Here is a 22,810-nt window from a genome sequence, read left to right as displayed (position 1 = left end):
AAGTATTAATATATATTATATATACATTTTGTTTTAATTAAAGTTGTTCAAAATTAACCAAATCTGCAGCTACACACATTGAATAAAATAATGAATTATGATCATTTAATAAGTTTGCTGGAGTATCATATTCTTTAACTTGTCCTTGATCCAATATTATGATTTTATCATACTCTGAAATTGAAGTAAATCTATGCGTTATGTTGATAATTGTGGAATCTTTGAAAGCAGCTCTTACTTCTTTTAAAAATTGAACATCAAACCCAGATTCTAAATTTGATGTACATTCATCAAATAAAATAATTTTAGGTTTTCTAATTAATGCTCTAACAATGGATAATCTTTGTAATTGACCACCTGAAATTGTGGAATTATTACCTTCACCTATCCTTGTATATAACCCTTCTGGTAATGACATGACAAAATCATATATGTTACATAATTTCAAACATTTTATTAATTCATCTTCATTTATATGAGTTAGTGGATTTATACCATATACTATATTATCATAAATTGAACCTTCGAAGAAATTTGGGAATTGTGGTACAATACTTATTGTTTCTCTAAGCCAATCTATATTTATTGTTGAAATATCTTGATCATAGATTTTTATTGCTTGTGAATTTTCTGAATCAAATAATCTTAATAATAATGATATAATGGTGGATTTTCCTGAACCTGATTTACCATAAAGACCAACTAGTTGATTTTTTTCAATTGCTACTGATAAATTTTTCAAAATTGGTGTATCATTATATTTGAAATTCAAATAATCAATTTTAATGATTTCTTTTATATTTTTGGTTTTGGGGATAACATCACCATCATTTTCAATTTTGGAATATGGAATCAGTTCTAATAATCTAACAATGAAAGTTCCTGCTCTTTGACCTCTTGTGACTTCTGGTAATTCATGAATTAAACTTGCTGCATTACCTAACGTAAATGTCAATAACGTAATAACTTGTAATAATTGTTGTTGATTATATTGATATTTACCAGTTAATTGCATACCGAAATATAATATAACACCAGTTGCAATAGCAGTTATAAACTCATTTATAGCTAATCCAATACCTGTTTGAATAGCTCTATAATTACCAATCTTGATTATATCATCAATTTGATCATTGAATTTTTTCATAAAATAGTTTTGCATGTAATATAATTTTATAGTTTTTATTGATGATACCGTTTGATGAACGTGAGTTTCATTCACAACAACACTTGATTTATATTTATTTTCAGCTGTTTGTAATACTCTACTGTATAAAATGGTAATGATCAAAATTAAAGGTACAAATGATAATCCAACTAATGCTAATTTCCAACCTGTTATAATTGACCATATTATTCCGACAAGAACCATTGATAATAAATTAATAACCACTGACAAAAAAGTACTAACTAAATTTCTCAAATCTCTAGTATCATTCATTAATAAAGTTGTAATTTCAGCAGTTTTCATTTCTTTGAAAAAACTCATATCTTGACAATTTAATTTTTGGAAACAATGTTTTCTTAAACCAACAATCCATTTTTCACTTGAATAATATAATAGAAATTTTGATATGTATGTTGTTAACCCAATGAAAACTGCAACACCAATTGAAATAGCTGACCATTGAACAATTGGCTTTGTAATATGTTTACCTATTGATGCATCTAATGCTGTACTTAATAATTTTGAAAAACAAAATGAAAAAACTGGTGATGCTGCACCTTCAAGAACTGAAAATATAATACCAATTACTATTAGTGATTTAACGTCTATTGTATGAGCACAATATTTTAAAATTGCAAATATTCCCATTAATTTATCATCCTTTTTAATTTGTTCTTCATCTGATTGAGCCAGGGTTATTTTAACTAATGGATCTATCTTTTTTTCATCAATATCACTTTCTTCATCATCATCACTCGTATCTTCTGCATATTCAAGGCTATTAAAATTATGATACTTATCCTGCTTTTTAACATATCCATCTTCCATCATTATAACATTATTTTCAGGATCAATACAACCATATTCATGAGTTATAGAAATCGTCGTTCTGCCATATCTCCAACTTTTAATTCTACTAATTAAAGTTTCTTTTGTTCTTGAATCCAATGCACTAAAAGCCTCATCCATAATTAAAACTGGGGAATCTTTTAATCTTGCTCTTGCTATAGCTAATCTTTGTTGCTGACCACCTGACAATGATAATGGAGTAATTTTGGTTTCTAAATCTAAATCTAACATTGCAAATTCAGCTGCTGCTTGTATATAGTGTAATGGAACATTTTCAATTGAATCATAATTATCAACTACCGCTAAAGCTATATTTTCACGAATTGTACCATTGAAAATTACGGGATTTTGTTGAATTAACGTAATATTTTGTGATATCCAATTTGAATCTAGTAAATCAATTTCACTTCCATCTATAGTTATTTGACCATTTGTTTTGTTATATAATTTCATTAATATTAATGGTATTGTTGATTTACCAGCTCCTGATTTACCAACAATATAATTTTGTTTACCTACTTCAATCATAAATGATACATCTTTTAATACCAATTCATCTCTTGTTGGATATTTAAATTGTACATGTTCAAAGATAATTTTACCAAAACAATGAGTTGGATATTTTAATATACCTTTTGTAATTTCATATTCATCTAATGATGAGTTCAAATAAGTTGAGATTCTACCAGCTGCAGCATGGGAAGTGTTTAAAATAGCCATTAATTGACTAATTGTGGAAATTGATTGACCCAACATCAAACAAGAACTAAAACATGTAAATAATTGACCAATTGTAATCTTGTGATGTGATAATAAATAAACACCAAACCAAAAACCTTGAACAAACATCATCAATGTTAAAAATTTTAAAATACCTGAATTAGCAGCAATTGCATTTGAAACTTTAAAATATGCCTTTGCAGAAGCATTAACAAATTTATTAAATTTAACCATTTCGACATATTTACCATTGAATACTCTTACAGTCAATGGAGATGTCATACACCAATTTAATACTTTACTCGCATTTGCACTAAGATCATTTTCTTCTTCTTGTGCTCTATAAGTTAAACCACCAAATAACCAAGCAAAACATGCCATAACTGGAGCTGAAGCTAATATAATTAAAGTTATAGCCCAAGACTGATAAAACGACATTACAATCAATGCAATAATTAAAGCAACAGTTTGTATAGATTCAGCCATAATTTCAGCATTTCCAGAACGTAATTCTTCAATACATCTATCAACTTGAGTTAATTCTCCCATGATATTTTTATTTGAATCATACCATTTAGTACTTTGATTAAGTAATTTTGAATAAACATCTTTTCTTGCTCTCATTTGTTGAATTTCTCCAAATTTTAAAAATATTGACATTCCAAACCAAACTAATAACATTTTACCTAGTCCTACTGCCATTAATATTCCACAGAATTTAAGACACTCATTGATGAATGAATCATATGATAAAAATTCATGTTTTAAATATTTTGATAATGCTTCCATTATATAACCATAAAGTAATGTTGATATTGGTGTTCCAACTGCTGCTATAGTCATACATAAAGCTCCTGATAAAAATACTGGCCAATCTTTCTTCAAATTTAAAAACATAAATACATTCTTTTTGGTGTCTACTTCTATATCCACTTCTTTGGTTTCTACCTTAACTTCATTATCTATTTTTTCGTTCATTTTGAAAGTAGTTGTTTAATTATTGAGCTTCAAAAAATCTGAATTAAGGAATATCATCATCTTTTTATTGATCTGAAACTGATCGTCACCCTCCACATTCAATCTTAGTAACATACTACAACTGAAACTTTCTCATCTTTGTATCTCTTATCTCATATGCATGTAATTAATTTACTTTATTCTTTCACTTGTTTCAAATCAGTAGAACAAAAAGAAAAGTGGTTGTAAAATTCAATTTTTTTTTTTGCAACAAAATAAAATTACCTATTTAAGCCTTGACAATTAATGTATGTAATTAAAGGTGGAAATATAATAAATTTGATTGAAGAATTTACATAGCATCAAAAGAATATTACATTAGATACATATAGATGAAATTTTACAAGATGACAAGTGCTGATACAAAAAAGAAACAAATTTTGTAGTACTTGGGAGATAAAATGAAAAATGAATATGGGCAACTTGTAATGCACTCTATGATGTATTTAACGCTTTATACATTTACTGAACTCTAAAATTATCTAACGTAAACTACTTCATTATAACCCGCTTGATGCCTTGTATGATCACAAGATCTTGGATCTAATATCGTAGACCTCAATTGTTCTCAAGTGGTTTCACTCACCACATGCCTTATGTTTGTCCTTTTTTAGGATTTGACATTCGATACTAAATATTGTTGACCATAGTTTCCCAGAGTTGTAATTTTTCTGCAAAAGGAATACCAAAAACCAATCCAGAAGTACTTGGAAATACATAAATCTTTGGTTTTAAAGGGGAAAATTCCGAGTATATATAATTTATAATCTTATTGTAAGTTGAATTATTACCACCACCAACCTCTCCCCAATGAAAATTATCTTTATCTAATTTAAATTTAATATTCATTTCAACACTGTAATATTTTATAATAGTCTCCCATATTCCCTTACCTATTAGTACTACGTTTTGAGCTTCTGTTTCTTGAATTTCTGTTATTAGTCTTTTTATATTATTGTATTTCTCATCTGATGCTAGTTCATCTGCTTTTCTGGTACATCTTAGTACTAAATCTGAAAACCCAATTTTATAATTTACAAGTTCATTATCATTTTCTGCTGTACATCCATTTTCCAATAGTTTCTCTAGATTAGGATTTTCAATATGAGGATCTTTATTTTTTTCTTGTATTACGTCTACTACTTTCTCTAGTAGCTTTGATTGTCTAAATAATTTCCAGAATAAATTTGAATGATGAGCGAAATGATGTTGGTCTATCGATGATTGAACTCCCGGATTATATCCTATAAATAAAACAATTAAATTTGAAGCTAATGATGGGGCTAGATCTGGTAGATTTGTAGTATTGATTTTTTCAACACGTCTGTTTTCTTTCTTTATAGGACTTTTTGAAGTGGTTTTTGATTTCTTGGATACTTTATATCTCGCTATTTCCGCTTTGTCAGTATTTTCCGGTGATTCACATTTGAAACCTTCTAGTAGACTCTTAAAACCTTGTAGATCACTCATAATCTGGGGTAAATCTGATCTAATAATGGCCAGAACAGATTTAAATCCAGGTACGTATGGATTATAAAAATGATGGAGAATTATATTACACAAACTCAAAGCCGCTTGACGAAGATTATTTCTACATGTCATTAAGATAAAGATTATGACATTCTATTAAAATGTCACATCTTTCGTTATATTTCCGTGTAAACAAATACAATAACAATTGCATTCAAAAATGGAGAGGGAATACTCACCCATAACATTCAATGAAATAGAATCAGAGTCGACCCCTATTAGAAGATCAAACGAATTACCAGATACAGAATTTATCACTGCAGATGGTATAGTGAATACAACTATACCAATTGATGATAAAAATGAAAATACTGAAGAAATTGAAGAAGTTGTAAATATTTTGGAAAATGAAAGAGAATTAGATGATGATAAGACTCAAATTAATCCTGTGAATGTTGCATATTTGATGTTTTCACCTAAAAGAAAGCAACAACAACAAAAGTTGGAGAAATTGAACCCTGAACCAGTTAGATCTCAAACTCAAAATAATCAACCCTCAACCTCAACCGATAACAATTATAAACAAACTATACTAAACAATCCAATGATACCGTATACTTTAAATTTATATTTTCAATTAATAATGAACGTTATACTATGGTCATTCATAATATATCTAACGTATATATCTTACAAAACCATCAAATCAGATATATACAATAAAATAGAATCAAAAGTAACAAAAATACTAGATGAGATAAGTTATTGTGCAAAACAATTCCAAGCTAATAATTGTGGATCATCAAACAGACCACCAGCTATAGCACAAGAATGTGATGCTTTGGAAAGGTGTCAAAATCAATCTATTCAAATTTATGGAACCTCACTTACTTTACTGTTGTTGGCTGAAGTTTTGAATTCTTTTGTGAATCAATTAAGTTTGAAAACTATTTTGGTTTGTGGGTTTTTGTTCTTGGGTGCTGTTTTTATGACTGGGTTGAATATTAATAATTTTAATAGAGATTTACCAAAAATTACGAATTGAAAAGAATGTGACAGACTAGATGTGACAACCTAGAGTCAATTGCCAGTCATGAGCTTAATTACGAGTCTCTTGAATAGAATACTTCAGGTTTCATTGTACAATTTACATAGATTGAGTATAGACTGTATTAATTAAATTATTTATTTTTTAACATAATAGTAGCCATTACCTTACCAGTTCTATTTACATTATGACCAAATCTTGTTAAACCCTTCATTCAAATCTTTATAAAATTCATTAACTTTAACACTATCATTAGTAGCTTCACCTAATTCCCCAAAATTTTTAACAAATACTTCATCAATAAAAATTTTAATAGCATTACATTGTTGAATATTATAACAATCCTGATAATGTAACAATTTGAACGCATCAACTTGTAAATTTTTACATTGCTTTAAATTTTGTTGTTGTTTAAAACATGGGTAAGAAAACATATTTAATATTGGTGAATATTGTTGATAACATAAATGTAAATTATATTCTAATTCTGCACAGTTTATTGCAACTGAATTTGTTAAAGGATTTGAAATTTTATATTTTTCAAATTGATATTTTTCTTCTTCTGATCTTGGTGGTTGTGAAGATAGTATTTTTGTAACTTTTGTTGAATTTTTAGAAGCTTCGAATTTAAAAGGTTCTGTTGGTGTTATTCCTGGTTCGTTTAATTGTTTTGTTTCGTTGTTTTTTTGAATTAAGTAGTCTTTTATGTCTGCAGGTAGATCTTCTCCTAGTGGTTTTGTTTCTTTTGTAGTTGTGAATGGCCACATGATGGAAATTACTTAGTTGTATTTGATCGGACTTTCGTAGAGATTTGAAAATTTAGTGATATTTTTACCCCAAGTTTTTTGTGAGATCTACACTTACAAAATTCTTTTGACGTACTATAATTAATTATTACATTAAAATTTTATACAAAAATAGTCTTATATTCTTTCCAATATACCTTCAAATATTCTACTTGATTCTAATTCCATTAAATTTTTCATAGTCTTTGATTTAATTTCTTTACTTAATTTTTCAATTTTTTCAATAATTATAATTCTAATCCTCGTTATAATTGGACTTAACCTTATAATTTCAGTATTACTGAATTTAGATTTACCGTTCACTTTAATATAATCAGGTATGACATCTTCATCTTTATCATTTGAAAGTAAAAAAGATAATTGTAAATCTAATTTTAGTAAGAATTTAAAAAATGATATTACTTCATCCTTTTGTAAATTTGTCCATCTTTTACCCTGTTCGTCTATGTCAATTGATTGATAAAATAAGTTTGGGTAATATAGTAGATAATCTTGGAAATCTCCTATTATTTTGATGTAATATTCTTCTTGTCCAAATAAATTTACTTGATTATTGTAACATATACTTTTCCATATTAAGTCTATTATTTCATTCAAATTTCTTATCAAGTGTGATAAGGGAAATACAACTATTGATTCTGATTGTTGTTTTATAAATTGTCTTTGTAAGTCTAATAATTGTTCATCGATATAATTTATAAATTTCAGTTGTTGAGTTAATGATAATGACACTTGATTTGTAGAGTTTTTGAAATTTTTTGCTATAAATTGTTGGAATTTTTCTTCAAATGGTAATGTCATTTCAGTTAGACTGTCTAATTCAACATTATCCAATTCGTCATCTTCGTAGTTTGGTAAATAAGATTGAGCAATTTTAGAATCTTCTTCATCTAATTTTTGTTCATCTTCTTCATCTTCATCGTATAATTCAGGGTTCAATTCTAAGTCGTCATCTTGGAGTTTTGTAGTAGGTAGACTATTTGGATCAATCTCATCATTCGGGCCTGGATGTAGTGGACTTTGTGGTGTTTCTGTTCCATTCATTAATGATTGTTGTTATTCACTTGTCTATGACGTGATTAGTAAATTTGTACATGTTTTTTTTTTTAACAATAAATTTAGGGGGCTTTCGAAATAGAGATTGGTCTTTGTCAATACCTCTTAATATCGTATGTGAAAAGTATACAAAAGTTTTAGAGAAAGAATTGATCAGATTTATTGCATATATTTACGAGGTTTCGAAAGCAGCATGTCATACTCAGTTTCCACAGTGATGATACTTTGCATTCAATAGAGTTTTAATGTAAACAGTTTCAAAGTTTAGAGCGCAAACGGTTGTTATGTTGTAATTGGCTAAAAACTTAAGGTACGAAAATTCCAAGTTTTTAAAGTGATTGGTGGTTTTTATAATTCGATAATAAACACAAAGTTTTTTCTATACCGTCAAGCTTAAAATTATTATTTAAAATGCACATTCTTTAATTAAATATACTTTAAGCGATGTAATAATTTCTTTAAAAGTACATTTTATCATATGTATTTTATAGAATCTTATTAATATATTAATTTAAAAGGTAGAGTTTATTATATAATTAATTTATTATATTAATGATAATATAATTGATATATGTGTGGTGAATGGTGAATAGCAATTCATATTTTTATTCATCAGAGATGGCTAATTATTATTTATTATTTATCATTCATTAACGATATATCCGTTTTAAATGACACAAATATAATTAGATAGAAATAAACAGAGATAGTCTTCATTTTAATTAAAGCAAAGTTATAGAAGTTATTAGATAGAAGAATATTTCAATAAAATGTTAATTCCATTAGACCAAAATAAACTCATTAGTCTTGTGAATTAGACTCGGATCCATTCATTGATATAATAAATTATTATAACTATTCCATTGACCTTTGCTACTTATTATTATATATATATAATACATCATTANAAAAAAAAAAAAAAAAAAAAAAAAAAAAAAAAAAAAAAATTAAGGCAGTATAGTTTTATTTATTTATTTATTTATTAGTACATCATCATCTTAATCATCATCATTACAATATTATTTATAATTATATTATTTATATATCATATTTACAACAATTTTTAATTCATTTTCACTTATCATATTAAGATCATACCATAAGTTTTTATACTCATATATATATATATATAAATAGATAAGGATTGTCATCATAATTTATAAATCAAGGGCAACCACTATAGTTTATCATTAATAAATATAAACAAAATAAGGATCAAATAGAACATCATTCATAAAATGCCGGTCACTGAAATCATACCAGATCAAGTCAATCAAATTAATCATATACAATCCATTAATACCGATCAATCCAATTTACAAAACAATAATTCTGAAATTAAGGATCATGACGTAATAGATCAAATTGAGGAAGATCAAGAAGATCAAGAAGATCAAGAAGATCAAGAGCCAACTTCTGAACAACAAAATCAACAATTTCAAAAACTTCAACAATTACAACAACAAATTGAATTGAATAGGCTGAATGAAAGGAATGATCAATTTATTGATGTTAATTCCTTACAAGATCAATTAAAAACTAAACAACAAAATTTACAGAACCAAGATTATGATAATGGTTATATCATTGATTCAAACAATTTAAATTATAGAATTGGTCATAATGACAACAATAATGACAACCATGACTTAGAAAACTCACATATTAATGCAAATAATCATGACATACCTCATAAACGTTTAAATATTTCAACAACTGAAACAAATATTGAAAATAACAATCATCAACATAAAATTAATACTGATACCCAAAACATGGAAAATAATAGTACTCACAAATCAATCTTACCAGCTAATTTATCGAAATCAGCTCATTCACAATCAAGAAATTCAAAATCATATAAATTTAAAAATCAATATAGTTTAGATTATTTTGATTCATTCAAACACTTACCACATCAAAAAGCTATAAATTATCCATACTCAATACCTTCAAATTACTCGAAATCTCATCACAACCATTCATTAAATAATTTTAATAATAAATTCTTACAACCAAATGCTCAATTTATAGGTGAACAACAATCCGGAAAATCAAAATTTCGTATAAAAGTTGAATTTAAAACTATAGACCTAAAAAATTCATTAATTACTGGGTTTTTACAAATAAATGGATTAACTAAAGATCATCAAGAAATAACCACTTACTTTAAAGGAGAAGTTATAAATAATCCATTGATCAATAATATACCAAACAATAAATTCTCTACAAAGAATTATTCATTCATATCAGAAAATAAAAACTGGGGTTCATATCCTAAAAATGATTTTGAACATTGGAAAAAATTAACAAATTCAACTAATTTAACAACTGAAGAATTTTTACAAAAATTAACTAATATTCAATTAGGTTTAGAAAATCAGAATTGTTTATATATGAGATGGAAAGAAGAATTTCTTTTACCTGATTCAAGAATAAAACAAATTCCAAATGCTTCATTTGAAGGTTTTTATTATATTGTTTTAAATATTGGGTCCGGTGATAGTAGTGATAATAATGATTTTGGTGGATGTGGTGATATCAATGGATTATATTATCATAATCTGTCTGAAAAGTTTCAATCTTTGAGTTTGAATCATGTTGAAAATTATGGGATTTCTGAAGTTTTTGATTTTAATTGATATCAAGTTAATGAAGAGGTTTTTATTTTTGGGTTTAGTTCTTTGGATGTTGTTATTGGGCTTTGTTCTTCGGGTATTGCATATTTATCAGCGGTTTTATAGTTTTAATAAATATTCATTCTTTCTTTTTCTTATCTACATTGATTTCGTAGTATTTTAACGATCATACTTTTATTTATATATTAATTTAATGTTCTATATACAAATTGAATATTTTAATTAACGTCTTTTTTTTAGTCAAGCAACATTAAATCAAACTTATATATTTTTCTTTTCAGCATCACGATTAGCATAAATCTTAGCAGTAAAAGGTTCTTCAAACAATAAAGCAATTTTATACATAACAAAAACAAAACCACTAATAACTAATCCAATTGGTTTTCCATACCATAAAGCAGTACCCAAAAAACATAAAGTAGATCCATTATACATTGGATTATCATTAATATTAAAAGGGAAACCAGTAACTCTTTCATTCATTAATATACCAAAATAATCACCTAAATAAGTTCCAGTTACTCCAAGTGCCCACATTGATGAAATTACTAAAATATTACCAAATCCAAATAACAATATAGCTAATGCTTTTATAATTGATGAATCAATTAATGGTTGGAAAGTAGGTTGTGAAATTAATAAATCATGATAAATTGAATCACGTAAAATACCTAAACTGAATATAGTAATAGCTAATAAATAACAACCATATTTAGGTGATCCTACTAATTTTGTTATAAAATGAGTATTATATTCTGCTCGTGCTACTATATTCCAGAAAATTGGATTGAATGAAATTGACGCTATTGTTAAATAAAATTTATCGTTTATTTGAACGTAATTTGAAAAATTTTCTATAAGATATTTTAAATCGGTTGTTAATGTTGTGAATTCTAATGATAATGATGACATTTTTTGATATAAGTTGGTGGGTTAGTTTCAATTGATGTGGAAAATTTTCCAAGGTTTGTTGTATGTAAATCAGTTGAATTGTTGTCAAATATATTTATGTGACGAAAAATTTACCCAAAAACTTTTTTTTTTTGCTTGTTTCAAAATTTTTGTTGTATTTAACATTAAGAACATTAAGCGCTGATTGTAATTTTTGTGTTACTTGTTAGATCTTTGAAACAACGAATCGTGGAGAAAGGTTTCGATTTATGATATAGATCTCATACCTAAGTCTTGTTAGTAAATGATTCCATTGTCGGCTATTCAAATGAATTTGTATTTTGTATTCCCGAATTTTGAATTTGTTCGAATAATGATTGTTTATTTTTTAACGTTTTCTTTATTACAAGTTTTACTTAATAAATCACATGCATATATGCTGTGTAAATTTTAAACAAATCTATTTTCTTTTTGTGTCACTATTCTGCATGCGCAAATATTGAGGTATGTAGTCTAGTTGTTGATACAACTCACTTTCAAAAAATTTCATACGAGCAGTTCAATTCCCGCTAATGACATTTATTTTGGTAGCGCGTACCCTCATTTGGTAGTGACAAGCGAAAAATAAAATTTGCAATTTTTAACAAACCATAAGTAAATGAGTTTAAATGTTACAGCAATGAGACTAAGTGCATTTTGAAGTACATAATTGCCACTTTAAAATGGTATTTTATTGTCAGGGCTCATTTGCGATACCTGCATATAGTTAATTTTTGCTTTGTGGCTAAGTTGCTATTGAAAGTGTGTTTTTAGACTTTTTAAAGGTTCGATTCCAACTGCTAACACAAGATTTGGTAGCGTATGCGCACGTTTGGTAGTTGCAGCGGAAAAAATAAAATATTCAAACTTGAAGGCATCATTACTTAACCAATTTGGAAGATACAAAAATAAGACCAAGTGCATTGAAGAGTACATAATTTGGAGATTGTAGTGGTACTTTTAAGTCGACGTGCATTTTGTAATACTGCATGTAAGCAAAGTGGCCCTCTTGGTCGATCTGTTTTTTGAGCTCAAAACCTCAAAAAGTCAATACTTCAGTGTTCGAGACCTTTTAAAAGCTCTATATAAACGCATTTGGTAGCCATAATTTCATATGGTAGATACAAGAAAAAACATTTTTTTGCAAAATTCACCTTGACATAACTTAATGAGCCCAAAAGCATTTAAAGTAAGAGTTATACAGTAAGCAATATAAAAGTGCCTTTCCATGTAGCACTTTTTGTGTGTACTAAGCGGGTTTAATATTATACCCATTAAAACTCCCAGCCTACAAATTTTTCAAGAAAAGGTTTAGTGGTGTAGCGGCTATCACGTTTCGTTTACAAATTAGGTCACTGATTGTAAGCTCCGAAAAGGTCCCGAGTTCGATCCTCGGCTAGATCATTTATTTTTTGCTTTTTTTAACCAGTTTGGTGTTTTTTTTTTTGCTACAATAATGATCTACTAGTCTCAAAGGTTATTTTGTGGTATTTAGCTTTTTTATCGGAGGTAAATTAAAAAAGCTGTTGCTGCTGATATTAAGTTTTTGCTTACATTTTTACCTCAGTTTTTTAGGGGGCTGTTCTTAAGGGGTAGAGTAGTACGGCCGACTATTCTTTCAAGAAAATTTTTAGAAAAGAAAAGATAAGCAATCTTGTTTGCAAAAGCTCGTCATTGAAATCTACATACAAGGGAGAAACCCCATGTTTATCAATTCAAAAGGTTTTCAATTACTCATCTCAAAAAATGGATCTTGAAAAATTGATCTCAGATTCCAAATCTACAAAGTTACCAGATCTCATTTTATCGCTATATTCAGTATGTATAATATAAAACACTATATAAGGACATCGTATTCGCTAGTTTTCTGATGATACACTACTAAACCTCGATCTATTCAATTTATCATCATCATCAGTGGTAAGAATAGGTTGAGTTCCAGAAGTTGAACCAACTTTGATATCATCTATTGAAGTAATTTTACCATCTTCAGAAACAACTAATTTTTGATCATCAGTAGTTGAAGATTTTCTTGGTAACCAATAATTATTATTACTTGGAGTATTATGATAACTATAAAATTTACCTGAATTTACTTGTGAACCCATTGAGTAACGACGTTTTGTTTGACCATTATGGAATTTTGCACCAATTGATGTAAAAAAATTATCGAATAAATCTGGCATTGTTTTAATTTGTATTTGAATATTTATAAGTAGTTAGTTTGTATAGAGAGTAAAAACGAAAAGATTAAAATAGATAATCTATTGGTTTTATATAAGTTGAAATAAATAAGGGATGAGAATTTATAATAGCTAAAAGCGATGTTTACGTTATAGATTAAGCGGAGTTATTATACACAGCTCCAGGGATTTTTAATAGTAGAATAAAAGTCAGAAATAATTACATAATGAAACCATAAGTGTAATTGAGGGGTTAAAAGCAAAATTGCAGCAAAAAAATTAAAATTATAAAAAAGAAACGTTTCAGATTTAATTATGTCATTAATCGAATAATGTGGAGAGTATTACTAATCGCATAAACTTTTTGAGACAACAATAGATTTAAAAGCTACTTATCTATTGATAAGATAAGTGATATATTATAAGTTAATTATTAATTAATACTATATATGGTTAGTCACCTATTCATGTATATTTCAGCCTTACCATCTTAACTTAAAAATACATGTTTAAATGCTTCTTTAGCATCTTTTGTAATAATATTTCCATGGCACATAACAATTGTATTGAAGTCTAAAGAGTAAATAGCTTCCAATCCTTTTCTACTCTTTGCATTATTGACCAATTTATTAAACATGAATACACCAACTTTTGAATAAGGTTGTAAATATCTTGTTAAAAATGAAAAACCAGAATGAGGATTATAATTTTCTGGATAACCTAATTGAGGTGAAAATTGTTCTAAATTAGGAACTCCTAAATTGAATAATAAATCAGCTTCAAATAATACTTTTGAATTTTTATCAAACAAGACCAATTCTGAATTTGCATGATATGGTAAGTAAACAAAATCAAAATTTTTATAAATCAATTCATCATTAATCAATTCTTTTAATACTTCACCACTAATTAATTTATTACCATCTTTTTCTTTAAATGTATAATCCAATGGAACTTTTTCAATGCCTTCCATTCCAATGATCTTGGTGTTTGGAAATTTCTCTTTATATAATGCTGCAGCTAAATTATGTTCTCTATCAGGTACAATAACATATGCGATATCTAAATTTGATTCTGATGTAACTCCTGAAAACTCATTTATAACATTTACTACTTGAGGTGAATAAGGTAATGGACTCCAAAGTATTAATTTTGGTATAACTGAATCTTGATTAGTACTTGGAAATTTAAAAATAGCCATTCTAGCTCCAAAATTGATTTTATCAAATCTTTTGAAAGGACTTGCTGCTAATAAGATATTGTTTGATAATGATTTGGTGACAACTTTAAAATTTTCTGGATAAACCATGGCTTGTGGTATTGATGAATTATTGTAGAAAGAAAAATTGGCAATTGAATTTGATTATTGTAGAAAAAAAGACTGATAATTGAATTGAATTATTTTAAAAGTTTTAGGAAATTTGACGATAAAGCATTTTCATTTATAAACATTTCAATTATTAAGCAATAATACAGAAAGATAAGTAGTTCAAAGCAATATTTTTACTGTGTAATAAATTCTGCACATCGATTGTTTTTTAATGTGCTACCAAATATCTGTCATAAATCCGTAACTTAAAACCTTTTCATCAAAATAATTTGATATTCTACGATATGAAACCAGTTCAATTTCCAATTGTCTGTGATTTTTTTATTTCTTCTTTATAAACTATTTAATCTAAACTAGGAAACTTAAACAATTTCAAATTCATACATTACAAATGGCTCATAATCAGTATCCACCAAAGATGCATATTCATGTAAATTAGTATTATTTGAATAACCATCACCACCTAAATAACCAAATTTCTTGATTAATTGTTTTTTAACATCACCAACACTCTTCAAGTTACTTCCCTCAAATTTAATTAAGAAGTTATCAAATTGTGGTGGTAAACCATACCTCAATACAGCTTCAACATAAACTCTTATAACTTTAATATGAAACCAAGCAGCCACTATATCTGAATAAGCAGTTTTACTTAATCTTATTAATTCATTTTTCAGTTTTGTTTCAGTTGCTTTTGTTATATCAAATTCTTTTCTCAAATTATTAAGCATTTCATCATTATATATAAAATCAGTCCTTGGATGCCATTTATGTTCTCTTGCATTATTTATAAATTCTTGTTGAAATTTCTTGAATAAAGTTACTGTGAATAAAGTAAATTCTGAATCTTTTGCAATAATTTCTGCTGATCTTGGTATAACAAATTGTGTTAAAGTTTCATAACTATTTTTAAAATCTGAAACAAGATTATTAGGTACTGCAATTAATAAAGTTACTAAATTTTCTGAATCTAATACAAATTGTTCTGGTTTTACAATTTCATGTAATGATTTTATTGATAAATCTCCATTCTTTTTCCTATCAGCTGCTAAAAAATTTGATTTTGCAGTTTGATAATTTTGATAAGAAGATCTAACATCATTATCTAAAGTAATTGCTTCACTTGAAATTATTTTGACTAATTGATTTATTGGTTTATCTAATCTATATTTTGAAGAGTTCCATTGAAAATTTTGAATATAATCGAAAATTGATCTAGATTGAACAATTCTGGAAGAACTCTTGGTTTCACTTACTGAATTCAATATATCTATAACTTTTGCAACGGATGAACCTAATTGTTGATCTATTTTATTTAATTCTTCGCTTTCTTGAACTAATGAATCTAATGTTCCACTTTGGAAATCTGGAATTTTGAGGTTGTATAATTGTTGTTTTCCATTATTTAATGATTGCTCTAAATATTGTTCACCATTGGCCGATTGTGGTAAAGAAAGTATTAAATAATCAGCTATCACGGCTTGTTGAGTTCCTGTTGACATTTAATGGATAATTTAATTGCAATTGATGATGATATTTGGATATACGTCAAAACCTAACTGGTTACTTTTATTAATTTAAGTTGATGAAATATTGAATGTTATCTCGTTACTCTCAACTACAAATTTCACAATATCAACGTTTAGCAATTGGTACACGACTTGAATAAACTAGATTTGGGGACTTCAATTACTCTCTAGGTGAGCAACATGTAAATTTTCATTCTTGGGTTGTAATTCAAGCACAATTCCAATTTCTTTGAAGCTTGAAGTTGAATTCCATACGTTTGAATGTTGTATGTGGTCTCAAATTAATCAGATCTCCCTATAATTACTTAAATCTTACCTTGTAACGAAATATTACACAAAAACTTAAGAAATATCTCATCTATTAAAAAAAATTAAATTTAAGTTAGTAGGAAGATCATTATAAGTCTTGTGAATAAGATCAATTATAATTATGAGTAACACATTAGAAGTATGTATAAAGATATATATAATGCATTAACACAAATAAATGATACTAACAGAAAAAGGAACGACTAAAAGATCATTCCACTGCATTTGATGGATTATTATCATTAATACCTGCAAAGTATTTCTATGATGATGCAACACAAGATCAATGGCAACAGAAGAAGAAATCAAAGGAAGAATCAAAACGTAATAAGAAGGCAAAATTTAATCAATCCGTTAAATCAAATGCTGATGAATACTTAAATTCTTATGCAACTGCAAAAGATGTAATGGAAAATAAATCAAGACAAGCTCAAGAAAAGAAAGAACAAGCTGAAGCTGAGGAAGACGAAGAAAGTGAAGAGAAAATTGATAAAGAGGAAATTGAAGAACCCGTAAAAGTCGGCAATAATGGAATCACTGAAGATTCTGAGGAAGATGATTTTCATTTGAATAATAATAATAATTTAATATTTGACGATGATGGAAATGAAATAGAAGTTGAAGAAGAAGAAACTACCACCAAGCCACCAAAGGATAAGAAAAACCAAAAAGCAAGTAAAGTAATATCAGAAGAAGAAGCTAAAAAGAAACAAGAAAATTTGGCAAAACTAAAGGAAAGATTAGAGCAAAAAATCAATAGTATGCGAGAGAAAAGAAAAGCAATAGGAACTAAAGCAGCTGGAGCTCCAAGTTCAAGAGAACAAATATTAAACGAACGTAAAAGAAAAGCAGAATTAACAAAACAACAAAAGAGAAAACATGAAGAAATGGAAGATGAGGAAGAGGAAGAGGAAGAAGAAAATGATTCAGATAAATCAGATAACTCAGATGATGAAGATAATGAAGATAAATCAGTATTATTTGGTAATATAACATTTCTGGATGGCTCTCAACTTACATCAAATTTATCATCAATACGTAAATCAGCAGACAAGAGAAAACAAAATGGTCCATCAAATAATGATATAAAAGCTCATTTAACAAAACTAGAGAAAAAGAAACAAAAATTAGATTCAATGACACCTGAGGAAAGAAATAAACAAACCGAAAAGGATAAATGGCAAAGAGTAATATCACAAGCTGAAGGTATAAAAGTGAAAGACAATGAAAAATTATTGAAAAAAGCACTTAAGAGAAAGGAAAAGAAAAAACTCAAGAGTGAAATTGAATGGAGAGATAGAAAACAAGTTGTTAAAGATACTGTTGCTGCAAGAGCTAAAAGAAGAGAAGAAAATTTGTTAGCTAGAAAAAATAGTAAAGGTATGAAAAGGAAAGATAAACCAAAATTAAGAAAGTTCACTGGTATTCTTGATAAAAAGAAAAATTCATCATCACAGAATAAAAAAAAGAGAGCAGGATTTGAAGGAAGTGTCAAATCAAAAGCAAAAAGATAGCCGGTAAAAGTTGGTGAATACTTTAATAATACGGTTAGAACATATAGGATTCAATAAAAGTTCATGGGCAATATTAATTATCTTATCATCTTTTCTTATTCGTAGTTTCAAATTCTCATACTAATTCATATTTGAAACAATTGTTTAGAAATAAAAGTCTCGTGCCATTAAAGATCGAAATAGTAGTACAGAAAGTAAAAAATTTAATGTAATTGTGCATAAATCAACATATGAAGCTACAAAATTCGATCTCTTAAAATTAATAACTACGTAATCGAGATATTCCTTAATAATTTTAGTTTGCTATTTTTAGGTAGTAATTAGTGTAGTAATCTAAAGATGAAATTTTCCATCATATTTTTTCTGTCAGAGATTCTACTAATAATTTAAATAAATAATCTTTTCTTCCCCCCTTCCTTAAATAATTTTTATCTTATTATCAAACTCAATTGATATTTAATACTACACTTATTTAAACTTAATCATCAATTATTTATATACAATGGCAGGATTTCCAGATCAAATTAAAAAAGTTTTAGTTGAAATTGATAGAGTATGTTTATATTGTCTTTATTGAAGAAATTGTGGTTGTCAAAAATTCATTGCTCAAATCAACTGATTAGTGGGTTCAATTGCAGCTTTTTCTTGTCAACCTACCACTTTAGAACATAATACTAACTTCAATTGACTAGAGCACCAAGGGTTTCCCATTATTAAATCATTTTGAAGCTCAAACTGGTTTACCAAGATCTTATGCTGTATTAGGACTAGTCGGAGTTTATTTCTTCTTAATATTTTTAAATATTGGAGGAATTGGTCAATTATTATCAAATATTGCCGGATTTGTTATACCAGGTTATTATTCAATATTAGCTTTACAAACCTCAACATCAAAAGATGATACTCAATTATTAACTTATTGGGTTGTTTTTGCATTTTTAAATGTTTTGGAATTTTGGTCAAGTGCAATTTTATATTGGGTACCATTTTATTATTTATTTAAAACTATCTTTTTATTATATATTGGTATTCCAGGTTTTGGTGGTGCTAACATTATTTATGGAACTGTTATTAAGCCAATTGCTGAACAATATATTAAACCAAGTAATGTCAATGTTGCTACTCAATTGAATGAAGCTGCTGAAGGTGTTTCTACTTCAGTTCATATTTAAGAAGGTTGAATTAGGGTTCAGGTGAGGAGAAGAAGAGTGTATTGTGTACAACAAATTATGCCTCGGGCAGTGGGTGAAGAGAATGTAATTTTATATATTTATACATTTGTTAATTAATTATATTTTAATTACTTTGAAAATTCATATAGCTAATAGTAGTATGTTTCAATGGTAAACACATTCAACATCTTCTAATCCAGTCATAGTAAATAATTTAATTTTATTTAATTTATTAAAATTAAAAGCTGTTGCAAATTGTTTAATTTTCCTATTCCATTTTAAATTTTTATAATGAGGATTTAAATAAGTTAAATAAGGATAAACTTTTATAACAACTGTTTTTCCAAAAGTAACTGGGCAAGTATAAAATGTAGAAAAACTATTACTAAAATCTATTTCTGGTGCAAATCTAAATCCAACTAATCCTCCAATGAATATATTTAAACCTAAAAATAATGAAGCATTCATATCATATTCAGTTGCAACTCTTCTTAATTGACCCAATGAGTATGCAACTTCTCCCCGTGCATATACACTATCCACTGTACTTAACGTTTGGATTTCTATACCTCTTGGATCTATTAGTTGTTGAATATTTGTTGCATAAAATTCTATCCAATTTTGTGGTACTTGAGGTTTTTTTGCAACACTATTTTCAAAATCTGAATCTGAATTCGAATCGGTGCCTGAATCTGAATCTGAGTTTGTTGTGGGGTATTGATTTATTTCTGGAATTAAATAATGATCATCGTCAATTAAATGAAATAATACTACTGAGTTTGTTAAATTTCTGTAGGTATAAAGGTCTTCTAAATTTTCTTGCAAATCATTCAAGTTTTGATAATGTAAAATATTATTAGTATTTGAGTTCTCATTTATGAAGTTGTGAATCTCTTCATAATCTTTGAATTGAAAATCATTTGATAAAATGGAGTCCTGAAAGCAACAAACTTCAGTGAAAAAAGAGGTAATCAAGAATACGATGATTTGTAATAAGTTCATTGTATTTGCGGTAGTTTAAGTTAAACAATAATCTGTCTGAAAAATTTAGACTTGATATAAATTGTATTTAAGAAATTTGAATTGCTACAAAAATATTCATTGATCCAATCTACAAACAATAAAATGACACCTATTAGATTCGAAATGTATTCAGAGGCGTTTGACAATTACAAAACACCTTCGATACATGTCTACGTTCCTTGAAAGACTGAAACTTCCTAGACTTCCTAATTGGGTAATATGCTGTAAAACTGTAAATAGCCGAGGGTTACTTTTGCAATATCCGGGTAACTTTAATGTCTGAGTTGTATTTTTTACGACTAGACATCAATTTTAGACTTCCTTATGCGGTAATTAACTGCAATTCAGCTTTTAGTGCCTCACATTGTCATTTTTTCAAAGTTTCGACTAGACACAGCTTTCTAGACTTCCTAATTGGGTAGTCAATTGAAAGAATTATTAAAAGAAGGTGATTGTCTTAAACTTTAAGATCGCGACCAGACAAAAGATTTGTGTAAATTTTGAGTTTTTTGCAACTATTTTTCAAAATTTGAATCGAAATCTGATCTGGTGCCTGAATCTGAATTGGAGGTTTTATGTGGGGGTATAAATTTCTTTTCTGATTGAAGAAAAGAGCAGGTGGGGATGGTTTTGCTGAATATTCTTTTCCACGATTAATGGTCGCAGATTTTTACCAAGATTGATGCGAAAAAATGTCAATCTTTGCAGAAAAAAAACGCTCACTACTCAAATATTAATATCAATTTCATGATTCACATTAGTTCTACAATTAGACATATTATAAGAAAGCCCAACTTAAAAAATTGTCTAAAATAGAGTTTACCTTGATCTATGATGTAACTCAAACTAATTTGAGTCTTGAAACAAATATACGAATTCGAAATCGAATCTTTTTTTTTTTTTATTTTTCCGAGGACAAATTTTGAGATGACAAGAACAGTAATACAATTGCTGTCTACCATAGTAAATTTAAAAAGGTTTGGCCCCATGGGGCATAAAACGACATGAGTTAAGTTACTCAATTGCTTTAATTGAACTTACAAACAGATGTTGACTAACAGAAAAATATTTGATTTGTTGAGTATTAATTAAAAAAGAAAGGCTATGTTGCCAATAGTTTGAGTTTGACTTCGATAAAGTGAAACAGGCACAAACAGTTCTCAAATTGAAATTGAAGCTCAATCTTAAATTTAAAGTTTCGATTTGAAACCAGGGACCTAATTTTAAAGCAAAACAGCAAATTTAAAAAAATATTTTAAATTAGTTGCATTTTCGTTATAAGATTATTGAGTTAAAAAGTACAGTGTATTAATATGAGCCCAAATTACGATTTGTAGAAATGCTCTTTTTATTCCCAAGGCTGTAGTATATTTTTTTTATATGTAAAAGCAAATTTAGATAAGATGTGAACTTTATGATAGACGAGATACATTTAAATTATTTCAAAGCCTGTAAAAGCAATAGTTACATACATAATTTACTATTTTTTCATATGATAAAACACTCATAGTTAATTTAACGAACAAAGCTAGTCAGTAATCATTATTTGTGCTCCCTCTCAAAGTTTGGCTGATGACAATACGCGTTTTGACTGAATATCTGGCCATCTTGAGCTTTCAAAAAAAAGTAATTGAAAATTTTAAAGTGTGATCGTCAAGATGAAATACAACACAAATAATCAAATTCTATGATTTCGCGTCTTAGATTCATTTGTTGTTTGAACTTTATAGTTTATAATTTGGTGTTTTGAATTTGAATTTGTGTTCTTTTTATACTTTTTAGGTTTTGTGTTACCAGTGTTTTTAACGGATAAATTAATATGAATTCTTAATTTTATAAATAAAGTTGTCTCATATCTTGAAACTCACTATAGATTTGTTAGTGAGTAGAAAGATTCAGTTTCAAGATTTATGGATAGCTGGCAAGATTTTTGATAAACTCTTCTGTTCACTTTATTCAATACTACAACATTTTCAACCTCCCGCCAACATTTGATTTCAACTTCAATATGACACAAAATTAATGGAATTTAAAAAGAAATTTATTT

General features: G+C 27.5%; 13 protein-coding genes across 13 annotated transcripts; 4 read left to right on the top strand and 9 right to left on the bottom strand. All coding sequences in view use genetic code 12, as the record gives it.

The window, feature by feature from the left end:
• Positions 1 to 37: 37 nt before the first annotated feature.
• On the bottom strand, positions 38 to 3,715 carry HST6 (ATP-binding cassette alpha-factor transporter; the record flags this gene model as incomplete). Its single annotated transcript, XM_051763894.1, has 1 exon — positions 38 to 3,715. One exon carries the CDS (start codon positions 3,713 to 3,715, stop codon positions 38 to 40), a length of 3,678 nt encoding a protein of 1,225 aa, XP_051619379.1.
• A 669-nt stretch (positions 3,716 to 4,384) lies between these two features.
• Positions 4,385 to 5,356, bottom strand: KGF54_003318 (uncharacterized protein; the record flags this gene model as incomplete). Its single annotated transcript, XM_051763893.1, has 1 exon — positions 4,385 to 5,356. The coding sequence occupies one exon, from the start codon at positions 5,354 to 5,356 to the stop codon at positions 4,385 to 4,387; it is 972 nt and encodes a 323-aa protein (XP_051619378.1).
• An 88-nt stretch (positions 5,357 to 5,444) lies between these two features.
• KGF54_003317 (uncharacterized protein) lies at positions 5,445 to 6,269 on the top strand (the record flags this gene model as incomplete). Its single annotated transcript, XM_051763892.1, has 1 exon — positions 5,445 to 6,269. The coding sequence occupies one exon, from the start codon at positions 5,445 to 5,447 to the stop codon at positions 6,267 to 6,269; it is 825 nt and encodes a 274-aa protein (XP_051619377.1).
• Positions 6,270 to 6,457: 188 nt separating this feature from the next.
• KGF54_003316 (uncharacterized protein) lies at positions 6,458 to 7,039 on the bottom strand (the record flags this gene model as incomplete). Its single annotated transcript, XM_051763891.1, has 1 exon — positions 6,458 to 7,039. The coding sequence occupies one exon, from the start codon at positions 7,037 to 7,039 to the stop codon at positions 6,458 to 6,460; it is 582 nt and encodes a 193-aa protein (XP_051619376.1).
• Positions 7,040 to 7,195: 156 nt separating this feature from the next.
• KGF54_003315 (TFIIH complex subunit) lies at positions 7,196 to 8,122 on the bottom strand (the record flags this gene model as incomplete). The annotated part of the gene is made up of 1 exon (XM_051763890.1): positions 7,196 to 8,122. The coding sequence occupies one exon, from the start codon at positions 8,120 to 8,122 to the stop codon at positions 7,196 to 7,198; it is 927 nt and encodes a 308-aa protein (XP_051619375.1).
• Positions 8,123 to 9,372: 1,250 nt separating this feature from the next.
• Positions 9,373 to 10,776, top strand: KGF54_003314 (glucose-induced degradation complex subunit; the record flags this gene model as incomplete). Its single annotated transcript, XM_051763889.1, has 1 exon — positions 9,373 to 10,776. The coding sequence occupies one exon, from the start codon at positions 9,373 to 9,375 to the stop codon at positions 10,774 to 10,776; it is 1,404 nt and encodes a 467-aa protein (XP_051619374.1).
• A 258-nt stretch (positions 10,777 to 11,034) lies between these two features.
• Positions 11,035 to 11,685, bottom strand: OPI3 (bifunctional phosphatidyl-N-methylethanolamine N-methyltransferase/phosphatidyl-N-dimethylethanolamine N-methyltransferase; the record flags this gene model as incomplete). The annotated part of the gene is made up of 1 exon (XM_051763888.1): positions 11,035 to 11,685. The coding sequence occupies one exon, from the start codon at positions 11,683 to 11,685 to the stop codon at positions 11,035 to 11,037; it is 651 nt and encodes a 216-aa protein (XP_051619373.1).
• A 1,877-nt stretch (positions 11,686 to 13,562) lies between these two features.
• On the bottom strand, positions 13,563 to 13,889 carry KGF54_003312 (uncharacterized protein; the record flags this gene model as incomplete). Its single annotated transcript, XM_051763887.1, has 1 exon — positions 13,563 to 13,889. One exon carries the CDS (start codon positions 13,887 to 13,889, stop codon positions 13,563 to 13,565), a length of 327 nt encoding a protein of 108 aa, XP_051619372.1.
• A 487-nt stretch (positions 13,890 to 14,376) lies between these two features.
• On the bottom strand, positions 14,377 to 15,195 carry KGF54_003311 (uncharacterized protein; the record flags this gene model as incomplete). The annotated part of the gene is made up of 1 exon (XM_051763886.1): positions 14,377 to 15,195. The coding sequence occupies one exon, from the start codon at positions 15,193 to 15,195 to the stop codon at positions 14,377 to 14,379; it is 819 nt and encodes a 272-aa protein (XP_051619371.1).
• A 383-nt stretch (positions 15,196 to 15,578) lies between these two features.
• VMA5 (H(+)-transporting V1 sector ATPase subunit C) lies at positions 15,579 to 16,718 on the bottom strand (the record flags this gene model as incomplete). The annotated part of the gene is made up of 1 exon (XM_051763885.1): positions 15,579 to 16,718. The coding sequence occupies one exon, from the start codon at positions 16,716 to 16,718 to the stop codon at positions 15,579 to 15,581; it is 1,140 nt and encodes a 379-aa protein (XP_051619370.1).
• Positions 16,719 to 17,175: 457 nt separating this feature from the next.
• Positions 17,176 to 18,568, top strand: KGF54_003309 (ribosome biosynthesis protein; the record flags this gene model as incomplete). Its single annotated transcript, XM_051763883.1, has 2 exons — positions 17,176 to 17,197; positions 17,265 to 18,568. 2 exons carry the CDS (start codon positions 17,176 to 17,178, stop codon positions 18,566 to 18,568), a joined length of 1,326 nt encoding a protein of 441 aa, XP_051619369.1.
• Positions 18,569 to 19,070: 502 nt separating this feature from the next.
• On the top strand, positions 19,071 to 19,740 carry KGF54_003308 (uncharacterized protein; the record flags this gene model as incomplete). Its single annotated transcript, XM_051763882.1, has 2 exons — positions 19,071 to 19,121; positions 19,261 to 19,740. 2 exons carry the CDS (start codon positions 19,071 to 19,073, stop codon positions 19,738 to 19,740), a joined length of 531 nt encoding a protein of 176 aa, XP_051619368.1.
• A 165-nt stretch (positions 19,741 to 19,905) lies between these two features.
• Positions 19,906 to 20,742, bottom strand: KGF54_003307 (uncharacterized protein; the record flags this gene model as incomplete). The annotated part of the gene is made up of 1 exon (XM_051763881.1): positions 19,906 to 20,742. One exon carries the CDS (start codon positions 20,740 to 20,742, stop codon positions 19,906 to 19,908), a length of 837 nt encoding a protein of 278 aa, XP_051619367.1.
• Between the last annotated feature and the right edge of the window lie 2,068 nt (positions 20,743 to 22,810).

This window comes from Candida jiufengensis (genome assembly GCF_024610255.1).
Source record: "Candida jiufengensis strain CBS 10846 chromosome Unknown scaffold2, whole genome shotgun sequence".
NCBI classification, from domain to species: Eukaryota; Fungi; Ascomycota; class Pichiomycetes; order Serinales; family Debaryomycetaceae; genus Lodderomyces; species Lodderomyces jiufengensis.
Note: the sequence above shows the minus strand (reverse complement) of the source record. Positions and strands in the feature narration are given on the sequence as shown.